This window comes from Halichoerus grypus, chromosome 5, assembly GCF_964656455.1.
Source record: "Halichoerus grypus chromosome 5, mHalGry1.hap1.1, whole genome shotgun sequence".
Taxonomy (NCBI): Eukaryota; Metazoa; Chordata; class Mammalia; order Carnivora; family Phocidae; genus Halichoerus; species Halichoerus grypus.
In genome coordinates this window covers 90,402,983-90,421,763 of record NC_135716.1, presented here as the reverse complement: position 1 = coordinate 90,421,763, position 18,781 = coordinate 90,402,983, and the positions used below count along the sequence as shown (strand labels likewise).

The following is an 18,781-nucleotide window of genomic DNA, read 5'->3' as shown; positions in this document are numbered from 1 at the left end:
TCTTGTAAATTACCAGAAGTTTATCAAACATTTCTAAAATCTGGTTGCTGGTGGTCAGTCAAGAGAGATCATGTTTATATATATGGATATTTTAATATTGATACTTTTTGATTGGTTAAAAATTACAAAATTTGCATGAAATTATGATCTGGTCGTTTTTTATACTTGGAGCTGTTCTGTCCTCATCAGTGTTATATCTTCTTCTTAGGGATTTTTAAATTTTTCTGAGTTTTTAGAATATAGACAGGTATCAAATTTAACATTTTAGATTGTTCCTGTGAGTTGTGTGTGAAGTACATGAAAAATCTTGTTTAGAATTTAGTGATTTGAAAACTGTTTAAATGCACTTTGAATGAAACTTTCCTTTGGTACCTTTGGACAGAAAGTTTTTTTTTTTTTAGATTAAAGGATTTTTGTTTCCTTCTCCTCATACCAAAGTATGAAATTCTTTTTTTTTATTTAATTTTATTATGTTATGTTAATCACCATACATTACATCATTAGTTTTTATTATGTTATGTTAATCACCATACATTACATCATTAGTTTTTGATGTAGTGTTCCATGATTCATTGTTTGCATATAACACCCAGTGCTCCATGCAGAACGTGCCCTCTTTAATACCCATCACCAGGCTAACCCATCCCCCCAGCCCCCTCCCCTCTAGAACCCTCAGTTTGTTTCTCAGAGTCCATAGTCTCTCATGGTTTGTCTCCTCCTCCGATTTCCCCCCTTCCATTTTTCCCTTCCTGCTACCTTCTTTTTTTTAAAATTTTTTTATTGTTATGTTAATCACCATACATTACATCATTAGTTTTAGATGTAGTGCTCCATGATTCATTGTTTGTGCATAACACCCAGTGCTCCATGCAGAACATGCCCTCTTTAATACCCATCATCAGGCTAACCCATCCTCCCACACCTCTCCCCTCTAGAACCCTCAGTTTGTTTTTCAGAGTCCATCGTCTCTCATGGTTCGTCTCCCCCTCCGATTTCCCCCCCTTCATTCTTCCCCTCCTGCTATCTTCTTTTTTTTTTTCGTAACATATATTGCATTATTTGTTTCAGAGGTACAGATCTGAGATTCAGCAGTCTTGCACAATTCACAGCGCTTACCAGAGCACATACCCTTCCCAGTGTCTATCACCCAGTCACCCCATTCTTCCCACCCCACCCCCCACGCCAGCAACCCTCAGTTTGTTTCCTGAGATTAAGAATTCCTCATATCAGTGAGGTCATATGATACATGTCTTTCTCTGTTTGACTTATTTCGCTCAGCATAAAACCCTCCACTTCCATCCACGTCTTTGCAAATGGCAAGATCTCATTCCTTTTGATGGCTGCATAATATTCCATTGTATATATATACCACATCTTTTTTATCCATTCATCTGTCGATGGACATCTTGGCTCTTTCCACAGTTTGGCTATCGTGGACATTGCTGCTATAAACATCGGGGTGCACGTACCCCTTCAGATCCCTACATTTGTATCTTTGGGGTAGATACCCAGTAGTGCAATTGCTGGATCATATGGTAGCTCTATTTTCAACTTTTTGAGGAACCTCCATACTGTTTTCCAGAGCGGCTGCACCAGCTTGCATTCCCACCAACAGTGTAGGAGGGTTCCCCTTTCTCCGCATCCCCGCCAACATCTGCCGTTTCCTGACTTGTTAATTTTAGCCATTCTGACTGGTGTGAGGTGGTATCTCATTGAGGTTTTGATTTGGATTTCCCTGATGCCGAGCGATGTTGAGCACTTTTTCATGTGTCTGTTGGCCATTTGGATGTCTTCTTTGGAAAAATGTCTGTTCATGTCTTCTGCCCATTTCTTGATTGGATTATTTGTCCTTTGGGTGTTGAGTTTGATAAGTTCTTTATAGATTTTGGATACTAGCCCTTTATCTGATATGTCATTTGCAAATATCTTCTCCCATTCTGTCAGTTGTCTTTTGGTTTTGTTGACTGTTTCCTTTGCTTTGCAAAAGCTTTTTATCTTGATGAAGTCCCAATAGTTCATTTTTGCCCTTCCTTCCCTTGCCTTTGGCTATGTTTCCAGGAAGAAGTTGCTGCGGCTGAGGTCGAAGAGGTTGCTGCCTGTGTTCTCCTTTAGGATTTTGATGGACTCCTGTCTCACATTGAGGTCTTTCAACCATTTGGAGTCTATTTTTGTGTGTGGTGTAAGGAAATGGTCCAGTTTCATTCTTTTGCATGTGGCTGTCCAATTTTCCCAACACCATTTGCTGAAGAGACTGTCTTTTTTCCATTGGACATTCTTTCCTGCTTTGTCGAAGATTAGTTGACCACAGAGTTGAGGGTCCATTTCTGGGCTCTCTATTCTGTTCCATTGATCTATGTGTCTGTTTTTGTGCCAGTACCATACTGTCTTGATGATGACAGCTTTGTAATAGAGGTGGAAGTCCGGAATTGTGATGCCGCCAGCTTTGCTTTTCTTTTTCAACATTCCTCTGGCTGTTCGGGGTCTTTTCTGGTTCCATACAAATTTTAGGATTATTTATTCCATTTCTTTGAAAAAAGTGGATGGTATTTTGATGGGGATTGCATTAAATGTGTAGATTGCTCTAGGTAGCATTGACATCTTCACAATATTTGTTCTTCCAATCCATGAGCATGGAACGTTTTTCCATTTCTTTGTGTCTTCCTCAATTTCTTTCATGAGTATTTTATAGTTTTTGGAGTACAGATCCTTTGCCTCTTTGGTTAGATTTATTCCTAGGTATCTTACCGTTTTGGGTGCAGTTGTAAACAGGATCGACTCCTTAATTTCTCTTTCTTCTGTCTTGTTGTTGGTGTATAGGAATGCCACTGACTTCTGTGCATTGATTTTATACCCTGCCACCTTACTGAATTCCTGTATGAGTTCTAGCAGTTTTGGGGTGGAGTCTTTTGGGTTTTCCACATAAAGTATCATATCATCTGCAAAGAGTGAGAGTTTGACTTCTTCTAGGCCGATTAGGATGCCTTTTATTTCTTTTTGTTGTCTGTTTGCTGTGGCTAGGACTTCTAGTACGATGTTGAATAGCAGTGGTGATATTGGACATCCCTGCCGTGTTCTTGACCTTAGGGGGAAAGCTCTCAGTTTTTCCCCATTGAGAATGATATTCGCTGTGGGTTTTTCATAGATGGCTTTTATGATACTGAGGTATGTATTCTCTATCCCTATACTCTGAAGAGGTTTCATCAAGAAAGGATGCTGTACTTTGTCAGATGCTTTTTCTGCATCTATTGAGAGGATCATATGGTTCCTCTTCTTTCTTTTATTAATGTATTGTATCACATTGATTGATTTGTGGATGTTGAGCCAACCTTGCAGCCCAGGGATAGATCCCACTTGGTTGTGGTGCATAATCCTTTAATGTACTGTTGGATCCTATTGGCTCGTATTTTGGTGAGAATTTTTGCATTCATGTTCATCAGGGATATTGGTCTGTTAGTCTCCTTTTTGATGGGGTCTTTGTCTGGTTTTGGGATCAAGGTAATGGTGGCCTCATAAAACGAGTTTGGAAGTTTTCCTTCCATTTCTATCTTTTGGAACAGTTTCAGAAGAATAGGTATTAATTCTTGAAATATTTGGTAGAATTCCCCTGGGAAGCCATCTGGCTCTGGGCTTTTGTTTTTTGGGAGTTTTTTGATGACTGCTTCAATTTCCTTAGTAGTTATAGGTCTGTTCAGGTTTTCTACTTCTTCCTGGTTCAGTTTTGGTAGTTGATACATCTCTAGGAATGCATCCATTTCTTCCAGATTATCTAATGTGCTGGCATATAGTTGCTCATAATATGTTCTTTTTTTTTTTTTTTTTTTTTATTTGACAGTGAGAGATACAGCGAGAGAGGGAACACAAGCAGGGGGAGTGGGAGAGGGAGAAGCAGGCTTCCTGCTGAGCAGGGAGCCCGATGTGGGGCTCGATCCCAGGACCCCGGGATCATGACCTGAGCCGAAGGCAGACGCTTAACAACTGAGCCACCCAGGCGCCCCTCATAATATGTTCTTATAATTGTATTTCTTTGGTGTTGGTTGTGATCTCTCCTCTTTCATTTATGATTTTATTTATTTGTGTCCATTTCTCTTTTCTTTTTGATAAGTCTGGCCAGGGGTTTATCAATCTTGTTAATTCTTTCAAAGAACCAGCTCCTAGTTTCGTTGATCTGTTCTACTGTTCTTTTGGTTTCTATTTCATTGATTTCTGCTCTGATCTTTATTATTTCTCCTCTCCTGCTGGGTTTAGGATTTATTTGATGTTCTCTCTCCAGCTCCTTTAGGTGTAGGGTTAGGTTGTGTATTTGAGACCTTTCTTGTTTCTTTTGAAAGGCTTGTATTGCTATATACTTCCCTCTTAGGACTGCCTTTGCTGCATCCCAAAGATTTTGAACAGTTGTGTTTTCATTTTCATTGGTTTCCATGAATTTTTTTTAACTCTTCTTTAATTTCCTGGTTGACCCATTCATTCTTTAGTAGGATGCTCTTTAGCCTCCATGTATTTGAGTTCTTTCCAACTTTCCTCTTGGTGATTGAGTTCTAGTTTCAAAGCATTGTGGTCCGAAAATACGCAGGGAATGATCCCAATTTTTTGGTACCGGTTGAGAGCTGATTTGTGACCTAGGATGTGATCTCTCCTGGAGAATGTTCCATGGACACTAGAGAAGAATGTGTATTCTGTTGCTTTGGGATGGAATGTTCTGAATATATCTGTGAAATCCATCTGGTCCAGTGTGTCATTTAAAGTCTTATTTCCTTGTTGATCTTTTGCTTAGATGATCTGTCCATTTCAGTGAGGGGGGTGTTAAAGTCCCCCACTATTACTGTATTGTTGTCGATGTGTTCCTTTGCTTTTGTTATTAATTGGCTTATATAAGTGGCTACTCCCATGTTAGGGGCATAGATATTTACAATTGTTAGATCTTCTTGTTGGATAGACCCTTTAAGTAGGATACAGTGTCCTTCCTCATCTCTTATTACAGTCTTTGGTTTAAAATCTAATTTGTCTGATATAAGGATTGCCACCCCAGATTTCTTTTGGTGTCCATTAGCATGATAAATGGTTTTCCACCCCCTCACTTTCAATCTGGGGGTGTCTTTGGGTCTAAAATGAATCTCTTGCAGACAGCATACGATGGGTCTTGTTTTTTTATCCAATCTGATAGCCTGTGTCTTTTGATTGGGGCATTTAGCCCATTTACATTCAGGGTAACGATTGAAAGATACGAATTTAGTGCTGTATTGCCTGTAAGGTGACTGTTACTGTATATTGTCTGTGTTCCTTTCTGGTCTATGTTACTTTTAGGCTCTCTCATTGCTTAGAGGACCTGTTTCAATATTTCTTGTAGGGCTGGTTTTGTGTTTGCAAATTCCTTTAGTTTTTGTTTGTCCTGGCAGCTTTTTATCTCTCTTTCTATTTTCAGTGACAGCCTAGCTGGATATAGTATTCTTGGTTGCATATTTTTCTCATTTAGTGCCCTGAATATATCATGCCAGTCCTTTCTGGCCTGCCAGGTCTCTGTGGATAGGTCTGTTGCCAACCTAATGTTTCTACCATTGTAGTTTACAGATCTCTTGTCCCGAGCTGCTTTCAGGATTTTCTCTTTGTCTCTGAGAGTCATACGTTTTACTATTAGATGTTGGGTGTTGACCAATTTTCATTGATTTTGAGGGGGTTCTCTGTGCCTCCTGGATTTTGATGCCTGTTTCCTTCCCCAAATTAGGGAAGTTCTCTGCTATAATTTGCTCCAATATACCTTCTGCCCCTCTCCTTCTTCTGGGCTCTCAATAATTCTAATGTTGTTTCGTCTTATGGTATTGCTTCTCTCTCGAATTCTTCCCTCGTGATCCAGTAGTTGTTTATCTCTCTTTTTCTCAGCTTCTTTATTTTCCATCATTTGGTCTTCTATATCACTACTTCTCTCTTCTGCCTCATTTATCTAGCAGTTAGAGCCTCCATTTTTGATTGCACCTCATTAATAGCCTTTTTGATTTCGACTTGGTTAGATTTTAGTTCTTTTATTTCTCCAGAAAGGGTTTCTCTAATGTCTTCCATGCTTTTTTCAAGCCCACTTAGTATCTTTAAAATCGTCATTCTGAACTCTAGATCCAACATCTTACTAATGTACGTATTGATTAGGTCCCTGGCAGTCGGTACTGCCTCTTGTTCTTTTTTTTTTGAGGTGATTTTTTCTGTCTTGTCATTTTGTCCATAGGAGAATAGATGAATGAGAGAACAAAATGCTAACAGGGTAACAACGACTTGAGAAAAATATACACTAAACAAATCAGAAGAGACCTGAAATTGGGGGAAAAGAAAGGGTAAGAAAGAAAATAGAAAAAAAAAAAGAAAAAGAAAAAGGTAAACAAACAAAAACCAGAATATGATCAGATATGATCAGGCTGGTGCATAGATCAGTGCCACACACTAGAATTGGGGTGTATTTTGGTCTGTTAGAAGATAGTGCTTCCCAAAATTTTAAAGAAAGAAAAGCTTATATATGTATAAAAATAAGGGTAAATACAATGAAGGGATGGAATATGACTGTAAAGATGAAAATTATAAAAGATTTTATAGAAGGAATTGATAAGGTAAGAAGTTGGTTGAAAAAAGAAAGAAGAGGATTTAAAAAAAAGAAAAGGGAGATAATGTGATCAGGCAGGAGACTACAACAAAGCCATACACTAGAGATTCAGGGTATATTTTGGTCTGTTAGAAGAAACTGTATCCCAAAATTTTAAAGAGAGAACAACTTATATATATATATATATATATATATATATATATATATATACACACCAAAAATAAGGTTAACTACTATGAAGGGATAGAATATGACTCTAAAAATGAAAAATAAAGATTTTTTTAAAAAGGGGTGATAAGATGTTCGTTGAAAAAGGGTAAAAGAAAAATTCAAAAAAAAAAAAGAAAAAGAAAATTAAAAAAAGTAACTTTGAAAGACTAAAAAATCATGGGGCAAAAAAGCCATGAATTCTATGTGCAGTATTCCCCTAGCATTGGAGTTCTGCTGTTCTCATTGATCCGTAAACTTGGTCTTGGCTGGCTGTTCTTGCTGATCTTCTGGGAGAGGGGCCTGTTGCTGTGGTTCCCAAATGTCTTTGCCGGAGGCAGAATTGCCCCACCCTTGCCGGTCCGGGCTAATTAATCAGCTCCGGTTTGCTCTCGGCAGCTTTTGTTCCCTGCAAGCTTTCTGTATAGCTTTGGAAGACAAGTCGGGGTATAGCTCAGTGGTAGAGCATTTGACTGCAGCTTTGGAAGACGAGAGTGAAAATGGCGGCCTCCCAATCTCCGCCCCGGAGGAGGTGAGAACTCCCCACTACTCAGTGAGCACCCAGAGAAAAGCAGTCAGTCACTCCCGTCTCTGTGGTCTCCGGCCGCAGGCGTTTCTGTCTCTGGCACATGACCCGTGTGGAGTCTCCAAACCCAGCAGATCCCTGCGGTGCGCTCCCACGCTGTTCCTCCTGGGGGAGGAAGGGGAGTCTCCCCGGATCTGCTGCTTGTTGGGTCCCTGCTGGAAGAGCAGTGGCCCGACTGTGCCGCGGATCATGGTTTATGGCAACCCCGAGCTGAGAGCCCGCTCCTCAGCTCCGTCTCTGCAGCCGGCTTCCCCACTCTGATACCTGGGAGCTCTGCCGCACTCAGGCACCCCCGGGCTTTCTGTGACCCCGAGAGTCCTGAGACCACACTGTCCCCGTGAGGGTTTCACCCCCCACTTAGCCACTGGAACGATGTCCCTCAGCCGAGCCGACATCTAAAAGTTCCGATTTTGTTCTCTGGGGCTCTATCACTTGCCAGAAGTGGCCCTCCATGGGCCCCCCTCCCCCGCCGTCTCTCCTCCCGAATCGCCTTGGACTCACTTCTCCATAAGTCCTACCTTCCAGAAAGTGGTCGTTTTTCTGTTCAGAGAGTTGTTTAGCTCTTCTTTTTTTCGATCTCCTGTTGAGTTCGTAGGTGTTCAGAATGGTTTGATCCCTATCCAGCTGAATTCCTGGGAGCAGACGAAATCCAGGTCTCCTACTCCTCTGCGGTCTTGCTCCTCTCCCCTCCATGACTTTCCATTACAGTTAAAATAATTTTTTTTTTTAATTTAGCATGGCCTTACAGAATTCTTTGTAATCTAGATTATACCTAGCTCTCTAACCTCATCCTCTATCATTCACTTCCCCTTCCTGAGCTGTAGTCACACCCTCTACAGGGTCATTGCATTTGTTGTTTCCTCTACTGGGAATTCTCTTTTTCCAGATCTATTCATCACTATTCATCTCTTAATGTAGATTTCTGTGCAGATTGTGTCATTTCAGAAACAGTTTCTCTGAGTGTTATACATAAAGAGCTTTTCTTTTAACTTCTGTCACTAGTACTCAATATTCTATTTCTCTAGTAAATTTTCTTCATAACAATTATCACTATTTAAAATGGTCTTATTTAGTATAGGAGTCTAGGTCAGGTTCAATACTGTATTTCCCAGAGCATAATAGGCTCTTAATATTTGGAAATGAATGACTGTTTAGTTACTGTATCCATATTTTGTCCTTGATTCTCACTTCTAGCTACAAGAGAATCTGTTCGTGGTATTTGCCTGCCTGTCATATTTTCAAAGACAATGTAAAAATAGCACCAAACAATTAAAGAACTTTAAGCAAGGTAGTAATGTCTTAATATCTCTTTTAATGTTTTCTCAAGACAGATAACTAATAATGGCATATTGAATTGGCAGTATGCAAGTGGATATAAAATAAGAGAAAGACTTATATTTTTACTTCCTCCTAAAAGTAGAAAAGACCCTGGAGAATGGTTTAGAGTTCTCTTAGGAATAACCTGTGAACTCTGCTACTTGAAAAATTAATCTAGACTTCCAGTTCCAACCATGGAATACCTTATATCAGACCAATCCTCCCGCCAAAACCAATCATAAAAGCTAGACAAAATGGTTTGAGGACCTTGGAGAGCAACTCAGATAGGACTTCCTAGGAGAAAGTTATCTCCATATAAACATTGGCCTTTTCATGTTCTAAATCCTGGTGGAGGCATAAAGGCCAAGCCTGAAGAGGTGGTCACTTGGGTCAGAGGACACTATGGTCAGGTCTTAGAGTTGCCAGAGTGGCTGAGGCATGAGGGACAAAAATCTCAAGACAGGAGGAAATTGCAGAGGAAAAGCCCAATAATTTATGTACAAATTTCCCTCAAGTTGTTGATTGATTCTGCAATTTTACATGCATGGGCAAAGGTCAAGGAAACCCAGCAGAAAACAGCAGATGGAGGCTCAAGGGCAAAGAAAAAAATTTAACAGCCACATGGTACTGGGGAGGCAGAAATTAGTGTTTAAGGCTGCCAAGGTGAAGGGCCCTTGGTACATGTCAGGCTTCCAGCTCAGATCCCAGAGGGCACTCCCTAGAAGTAGTGCTAAAATGGAAATAGACTACCCTTAGCAAAGCCTGAACCCTAGTAGTCTGCCTGTACTCAACCTGTGTTTCAGAAGAAACTTAACCTTTAGAAAGAATGTAATGCTCAAAGGGTCTATGCTTTTTCATTTATATAGTCTAGCTTCCAATAAATTATGAGACAGGCAGATTGAAAAAAGGTAGGAAGATACCATAGAGATATATCTACACAAAAGAAATGTACATAAGATTATTCACTGTGAAAGTTGTTATTAATAGCAAAATATTAGAAAAATGCTAAAGGACCACCAACAGAGGATTGGGGAATTATGTTGGTTCATAATTTACTTAATTTTTTACACAGGTCCTATCAGCATGTGGGGCTGGAGGGCTCTTTATTGTATGACACTGTGCTGACCATTATTGGGCATGTTACATCTTTGGCCCTAGCACAATAAATGCTAATTGCACCTTCAAGGTTTGCTACAACTTGGAATGCTCTCACACATTTTCATATGCCTCTGGGGTGGGGCATTCCAATTGAAAATCATTAATATCATGGAATTTTGTACTGCTGTAAAAAAGAAAATTGTTTATGAACTGATACAGAAAGTCCACCGCAGTGCATCTTAAGAGTAAAAGGCAAGATAATGAGCTGTATGTGTACTTTGCTATATTTTGTTTAATAAAGGAAGAAAATAATATATATATTTGGATTGCTTATATGTGCATAAAATTTCTGTAATAATACATAAGAAACTAATGAAAGTGATTATCTATGGGGCCTGGTGGGGTGAAGAGAGATGAGATTTCTGGGGTGAAATATATTTACTGTATACTTTTCTATGTTGTTTTGATTTTTAAAACTACCTGTTCAAAAAATTTTAAAATAATAAACAGATATAAATAAGCTATTGTGTAAAATATAATTTTTAAGAGAATGAAAGTTTATGTATTCATTAAAAAAATGTTTTGGTCTTTTTCCAATTCTGTCTCTTTTTACCTTTGCTTTCATTCAGTGGAGTAGGGCGAAACTGGGGCTGGGCATCTGCAGGTAGCAGCATTCTTGCTGAATTTGGTACGCTGCATATGGAGTTTGTCCACCTCAGCTACTTGACAGGGGACCCAGTTTACTACAAAAAGGTTAGTTTTCTTGACTTCTTTTCTTCGTTTATTATAGAAGAGTTCTTTAAGATTTACCAAAGGACTTGATTAATGCTTGGAAAATGTTCACCTTTCTAGAAATGACTAGAAATGTATTTATCAGGACTCTGGCCCTTTTATTCTTTTTAAATTAAATAAATATCCTTTCTATTTAAAATATTTACTGTTATTTGAGAAGTTGTAAACATTCGTAGGTTTTCAGAAATTCTGTTCTATTCAGAATTGTGCTGCAGTGTTCCTAGCCAGCATGGTAAGACAAGAAAAACAACATGAACAAAAAGTTAAAGAATTGAATTGGATTGAAAAGGATGAATGAAAAGAGTAATTATGCACAGATTACATGATTATTTACCTAAAATATTAAGACAATTTGTATTTAAATTATTAGAAATAAGAGCATATATATAGTTTTGAATAGAAGATCAATATAGATATGAAACATCAACAGCATTTCTCTGCACCAACTACAACCAGCAAGAAAGTATCACTTTCCAAAAACATCTGTGGTAGGAACAGGAGTTTAAGTTTCCTACAAATAAACCTAACAAAAGATAAATGAAGTTCAAAACAGTTAAATGACACTGAAGAGGAGAGAGCAGAGAGGTATGTTATGTTCATGTAGAGCTAAAGAATATCATAAAAATTTTAGTCTTCTCCAGATAGATCTGTAGCATCAATTCAATGCCAGTCAAAACTCCTGTGGCTTCTTTTACAAAAATGAAACTTGATAAGACCCTTATAGAATTTATATAGAAGAGAAAAATTCAAGGCACTCCTGAAGAAAAACATGTCGGGTGGGTTTGTATTACCCAGTTTTCGACGCTCACAGTGAAGTATTGGTGCACAGACAAATAGACTGATGAACAGAATAAACATTCCTTAAATAGATCCATGTGGAAACATTATGCAAGGGTAGCATTGTAGATTATAACAATTCTAGGAGCATTAAAGGCTTGTATTTAAAAGACAAATGTAGTAAAGTTTAAAATACATATACCCAATGGCCCAGCAGTTCCATGTGCATTTATGATGTGCATTTACATCGTATACATGGAAGCATTATTTGTATTAGCATTTTATATAATAAAATTTAATACAGCAGTAAAAAATAAAGGAATTACAGTTACATTTATCAGTTAAAATAATACAATACTGGGTGCCTGGGTGGCTCAGTCGGTTGAGCGTCCTACTCTTGATTTCAGCTCAGGTCATGATCTCAGGGTTATGAGATTGAGCCCTGAGTTGGGTTCTGCACTGGACGTGGGAGCCTGCTTGAGATTCTCTCTCCCTCTCTATCTGGACCTCCCCCCACCTTTAAAAAAAAAAAAAAAAAGATACAACTTTTTAAAAAAATTCAACACAAGCAGAACTGAGTAATATACTTTGTTTAGAGATTCAGAAGTGATTTCAGTAGAGTTAAGACAATGGTGAACATAAAATTCAGGACTGTGCATATAGCCATTACAAAGACAGTGATGTGTGAATGCATAAGCAGAGCGGCGAAGGTGTTTGTAGTGCTGTATTTCTTAAATTAATCTATATATATAGTCCTTTCTGTGTATGAACTGTTTCATCAATTGAGAAGAATTTTCAGGTAAAGACAGCAGTGGAGCCAGACCACAGAATTTTTCCTTTCCTGAAGAGATGAACAATAACAACAAAAGTAGTAAATAAAGACCAGCAAAAATTTATCAACAGCAATGAAATGAGGAAAGGCTGCAATCTCATGTCACTAGCAAGTGACAGCCAAAAAAAAGAAGTAAAAAACTTCTGGTATGGTACTTAAGTCTGTTTCTCACCTTGTCCTGAGTCCTTACTGGGCAAAGAAAGCCAGTCAACAAATTCCTGGTACTCCCCATTAATCTCACAGAAGAGACCAATGCCAGGGGTGTTGAGTATACAACTGTCCATAGCTCTAGAGGGGGTTCCCTCCTCTATCCTTCTTGAACACTAGTACTCCAGATCTCACATTGTGTTCAGCGGGGAGGAAAACCCCCACTCCCCAGATGCACAGTAGGAAGGAATTCAGGGACAAGTCAGCTGTGCCATATCAAATCAAAGTCCAGGTCAGAACTGACCCTGTTCATTGGGAGCAAGATGAAAAGGAAAAGCATGGCAGGTACGCAAACAATACTGCAGCATGGTGGAAAAAAAGCATGGTGGTAAATAGCATGTAAAAGACTGATAAAGGACCCTGTTTCAAATTTTATAAAGTCACCGTAATTTATACAATAATAGCAATTGAACTCAGTAAAATTAGAACTCAAAACAAATCATAAAATGATACAAAAGATTGTGGAACTGAAGAACAAATTGAGACCTTAAACATTATATTTCTGTAATGAATAAATAAATGAAAAACAGCAAATGTGACTGTACATAATTGAAAACCAATTTACTGACATGGAATAAAAGCAAGAGACAGTCATAGTGGAAACAAAGAAAAAGCATAAAGAGTTTAAAAGGGTGATAAATTTGCAAAATGAAGATCATCTAGCACAGTATTTCTGAAGTGGAGGACCTAACACACAGGACCTTCCCTGAAAGGAAGGAGAAACAAAACTGTAAACTCCATTTTTAACAAAATTAAAGATACATGATATACCACATCACAAAATAGCAAGAAAGGTTGGCATAAGCCATCAAGGGCAGAGAGGTTTGGGAAACGAGAGGATATTTGTGGTTGCAGATTTCAAAAATAAAAAGGCAGTAGACTACAGTTCTCTGAAATCAGTGGTATGTCTTGAGGTACAAAACCAAAGTCCTCATGAGCAACATTGAGCACAGGGTCATGGGTTGATGGTGGGTGCTTCTTTGGACTCCACTAAACCCGGTATGTTGAGAAGCTGGAATAACAGAATTCTGAGGAAATTCTGGTGAGGGAAGAGAATGAATGACAGATTTTCTTTTATAAGCAGTGCTGCATGGCTAGTGTCAATTATCTGGGGAGAAGCAAAGGCATCTAGACTCTCCCTGGCCTTCTATGTCAAAACTCGTGTGTGAATAGCTGGTTCAGGGAAAATAGTAGTGAGTAATTGATCAAAAAAGGACAAGCGTACAATTTATACAAAGATATTATCAGAAAAAAAAGAGGGAAGGAACATCATATACAAGTGATAACCAAAAGATACCTCTCAGAAAATAGCAGTTAAATCCTGACCAAACATCACCATGAAAGGGAAGATGATGGAGCCCTCCTCTCTGTAAATCAGGTATATCAACAGAAATACAAGTGCTCAGAGACCGTAAGATATGCTTTCAGTAACAAATTACAAGAAAAAGTTATCACCAAAAATGAAGGCCAAATGGGAAGCAGTACAAAGGAAGTGTTGAAAGTATAGTGATGGACTTAGAAGACAAAATTGAGAAAAGCTAGTAAAGGTATAGACATTAGAAAAGAGATGGATAAAAAGATTCTGAGAGGAAAGATAGCTGTGGAAGAGGCAGAGAGGATTCAATGTGTGCATAATTTTTAGAAGACAAAGGAATGCAGTTTTTCATTTTTCTTAACAGCATCATTTCAAACTGACTAGCCTTGATTCACGGAATTATTCAGATTGAGATTGTCATACATAGAGCTGGTCTCAGCCTTTAAAGACCAGAAGGAACACAGCATCCCTGAGCCCATTCCTAAAACCACCTGATTTCAAAGTCCAGCCAAAGGGAAGATGACTGGGACCATGTCGTCAGAGGATGCGTGCTGTGCTCAAGCCCAGAAAATAGTGAAGTAGATGTTTCCCCAAGTCATGTATACCAAGCAGGTTATCCTTCATATGTAAAGAGAACATTCTCAAATAAGAACACCAGGAATAGAATACATTTGTGCCTTTTTTTGTAAGCACGGACAAAACCCATCCAATCTATAGATGAATGCAGATAAAGTCCTTGGAAAAGTTTCCGGCTTTTTAGTATATTTTGATTTTTTTTCCTTCTTAGTGTTAGGGAGATCTTTTAGGGATCAGAATTTTTGGAATTTTAGGAATTTAGGGATATCTATTGTGGAATCAATATTTAGAGTTCAGCAATTCAGTTTTTCATCTGTTAAATTTATTATAAATGTCCTTTTATGTTTCCATTTCTATGAAATTATTTCTGTTCTTATATTTAGATGTGTACATAGTGAATATGTCTGGAATGATGTTTATCACTGCTGTTTCTGATGGCTATTTCTGGATAGTAAAATGTTGGCATTTAAATTCGTTTTTCTTATGCTCTTCATGTTTTTAATTGTTGTTTGATCTTTATTTAATGATCGTATATAATCTTATAAAAATAATGAATCAGTTATAAAGTAGAAGCCTTTCCTGACCACCACACACGCAGAAAAAGGCAGGGGGGAGATGGTGTAGGTTCTGAGTGAGGAAAACCCACAAAGCCTAGATTAATATAAAGCCTTGATGACATTTATTTTATTAATTGCATTCTTTATTTGTGTTAAGGTAATGCACATTCGGAAACTCCTTCAGAAGATGGATCGTCCAAATGGTCTTTATCCAAATTATTTGAACCCAAGAACAGGTCGCTGGGGTCAGTGTAAGTATTTCTAGTACAGCTGATGCTATGTTAAAAGATTATTTGTCTGAAAACTTGCTTGATGTGGTGAAAAGTACACTACATGTAGGGTTAGAATCCCTCAGCATTGAACCTTGTGATCTGTTAGTGCTGTTACCTTTGACAAATTTCTCATCTTTCGGTAGCTTTGGTTTTCCTACTTGTAAATGCAACCCAAATAACCTGTGTCACAAGCAGTATTTTATTTCATGTATGTGAAAGTACTTTGTTAAAATATAGTGCGGTCTTTGCAAAGGGTTGCCCCTATTTGTAAACCATATCTTCATGTAAATAGAGCATTGCTTGGGATAGGTATTTATTAAAGGAATATGAAGAACAAATGAGTGTCTTAAATGATTAGAAAGGAGGGCAGTTGCTCTTGGGCAAGCTTTGTCCCGTCGTTTTAACAATAGATACCAGGGTCTTTTATTTATCAGGCTCTGTGCTAAGTTCTTGGATGAAACTGGAGATGGGGAAAGACCATATAGAACTTGGTCGGATTTTGGGGAGCTCCCAAGCCAGCAGAGTAAACAGACACACTTAAATGTAGTTGGAATAAAATGTGATAAATGTTATGGTAGAGGTATGTACCAGTTGTCATGTGAGACTGACAGAAGTTACTTCCTCAATGACGAGAAAATATTTTGTTTGGGGTGAGGGTGATCTTACTAGAGCTTTAGAATTGATCTTTGAAGGAATAGATTTTTAAAACATAATAATAAATATTTATTTGGAAATGTGGAATGTAAAGAATTGAAATAAAATATGGCTTTATGAATAGTATTCTTTCTTAAGAGATAGGAGAACTGGAAGGAATACTAGAAAGTGTAACTTTCCCCCAGGTATAACATGTTTGGATTGTTTTTGAGACTAATAAAATCATAATGAAAGAAAAAAGAAGTAAAAATAACAGCCTCTTAATCTGTCAGTGAGAAATTATGCTGGTGTTTGCTACCAAGAGTAGGAAAACATTTGTCATGGAATTTGGGGGTGCTCCTTTCAAGGAAATTGTCCTTTATTTTGTGAAAGGAAAGCAGTTTGGTCAATATAGTTATGTCTTTCATGGATCTGGGAATAGATCTCAATCTTTGGCTCCTCTAATGTACTTTTTTGAAATTCTTTACATGTAGCTTTTCTCTTTATTTTGAGGAAAATACAAGGGCCATGCCTAGACTTTTGGAAAAAAGCCCGAGGGCAGCATTTCTAAAATACAAAAATATACTTTTCTTATTCCAGATAAGGATGACTGGTTTGGATGTCTGCTTAGTAATTTGGGTGAATTTTATTGTACATTTCACCCCCTAGAGTTTTATTAAGATTTGGGAATATTCTAACAGGAAAAAATTATGTTTGGTCTTTCTTTATGTCATATGCCAGTGTATATTCTATAAGGTAAAACTTAAATTTAACTGTAAAAAGTAACAGTATGAAAATACTAAAAAGTGGGTTTTTTTTTTAATAATCAGGAGAGCCTTCTCCGTAAAGAAAAAGATTATCCGTTTTTGCTATATATAAACATTAACCTCTTATATTTCATGACAAAGGCAAATAACTAGCTAATGAAATACATTTGAATGTATTTGGAAAACAGAATTTTCATATCCTCTATCAAGAACTCTTATAAGATCATAAGAAAAAAGATGATCATCTCAGTAGAAAAATACACAGAGAAAAGTTGGTTCATGAAAAAAATGGAAGTAAACAGATGCTCATTTTTAACCATGAAAGTGGTATTACTGAAGATAAATAGTACATAGAGACAGCGTAATGCGGTACCACCTTCTTTATGTACACACTGGTGCTACGCTACTATAGTAGGATGTGCGAACACTACCATCTTTGGTATCCTATTTGTAGCATCTCCACAGACTGGTCACCGGAGATCTTTGTCCCTCTCTTGTCCCACTTCACCACCACGCTAATCAAATCAATGCAGCTTTTATTTGACTTATTTTATTGAAGTGTAGTTGACATATAATACAACAATATAATACGTACAATACAACAATATAATACAATGACCTTTGAACAACGTGGGGGTTAGGGGCACTGACCACCTGCACAGTAGAAAATCCGCGTGTAACTTTTAACTCCTCACCCAAAAACTTAATTACTAAGTGCCTACTCTTACTGGAAGCCTTACTGATAGACATAAACAGTTGATTAACACATATTTTGTGTTATATTCTTATACAAAAAAAGTAGCTAGAGAATATATTAAGAAAATCATAAGGAATAGAAAATAAATTTATAGTATTATACCTTGTTGAAAAAATCTGCATGTAAGTGGACCATGCAGTTCAAACACATGTAGTTCAAGGGTCAACTGTCAACTCTTAGTTTCAGGTCTCGATGCAGCTTTTAAACAGAAGACACTGTTCATTATCTATTAAATTAATAAGGGAATTGGACACATCCCTGTACCTGGAGCTTCAAAAAGTGTGAAAATTTGTATGCCATTTGAACCCGTGACTCATTTCTACATATTTATTCCAAAGAAATTTGCACAGCTATGTATAAAAAGTTTATTTACTATATCTTTGAAGTTATTTATAATAGGAATCATTTGGAAACATTCTAAAGCAGTCTTTTCCGATAGAACTTCTGTGATGAGGAAAATGTTCTGTATCTGTGCTGTCTGCACAGGCGTCAGTAACCACATATGGTGTTGAGCATTGGAAATGTTGGTACGGCTGTAGAACTGAATGTTAAGTTTTATTTACTTTAATTAATAACTACTTGTGCCTAATGCCTGGACACTGCAATTTTAAACATCCTATGAAAGAGATTTGGTTAAATAAATTATAGTACCTTCAGATGTAATATACTATGCAGCCATTAAAAATTATGTTACAGAATACTTAACATAGATATATGTTATTTCTGTTTTTTCCTTAATGTTTGTTTTTATTTTCTTTTGTTTTCCTTTATTAGTCTAAATTTGATAATGAACATCTATCACTTTTGAAGTAAGATTAAAAACATTTTTAAAGCAGTTTTATTGATATTTAACCCATATACCATATAATTCACGCAAAGTATATACAATTGAATGGTTTTTAATCTATCCACAGTGTTTTGTAACCATCACCAACATCAATTTTAGAAGATTAACCCCCCAAAGAAATCCTGTGCCATTTAGCTATCACCTACCTATTTGCTGGTTCTCCCACCCCTTGCAGCCTTAAACAACCACTAATCTACTCTGTGTCTCTATAGATTTGCCTGTTTTGGACTTTTCATATAATTACATATTATGTGGTCTTTTGTGATTGGCAAAATGTTTTAAAGATTCTTCCATATTATAGCATGTATCAATATTTGGATTTTTTTAATGCCTGAATAATATTCCATTTTATGGATCTACCACTGTTGTTTATCCATTCATCAGTTGATGACTTTGGAGTTATTTCTACTGGGTTTTTTTTCCCCACTATTATTCCTTTTTTAAAATTGATTTGTAATTGACATACAATATTATATTAGTTTCAGGTATACAACATAGTGATTCTATATTTTTATATATCACCTTGATAGGTCTGGTTACCATCTGTCACTATACAAAGTTATTACAATATTACTGACTGTATTCCCTATGCTGTGCATCATATCCCCATGACTTATTTATTATATAACTGGCAGTTTGTACCTCTTAATCCCTTTCACCT

General features: G+C 37.3%; 1 protein-coding gene across 3 annotated transcripts in view; it reads left to right on the top strand.

Annotated features, from left to right (window-relative positions):
- MAN1A2 (mannosidase alpha class 1A member 2) overlaps positions 1–18,781 on the top strand; it is a 251,056-nt gene that overhangs the window by 153,942 nt on the left and 78,333 nt on the right. For all 3 annotated transcript variants that reach the window (XM_036071039.2, XM_036071037.2, XM_036071038.2), the window contains exons 7-8: positions 10,418–10,541; positions 15,002–15,095. In XM_036071039.2, the coding sequence (XP_035926932.1) occupies positions 10,418–10,541; positions 15,002–15,095 (218 nt within the window). The remainder of the gene's footprint in view (positions 1–10,417; positions 10,542–15,001; positions 15,096–18,781) is intronic.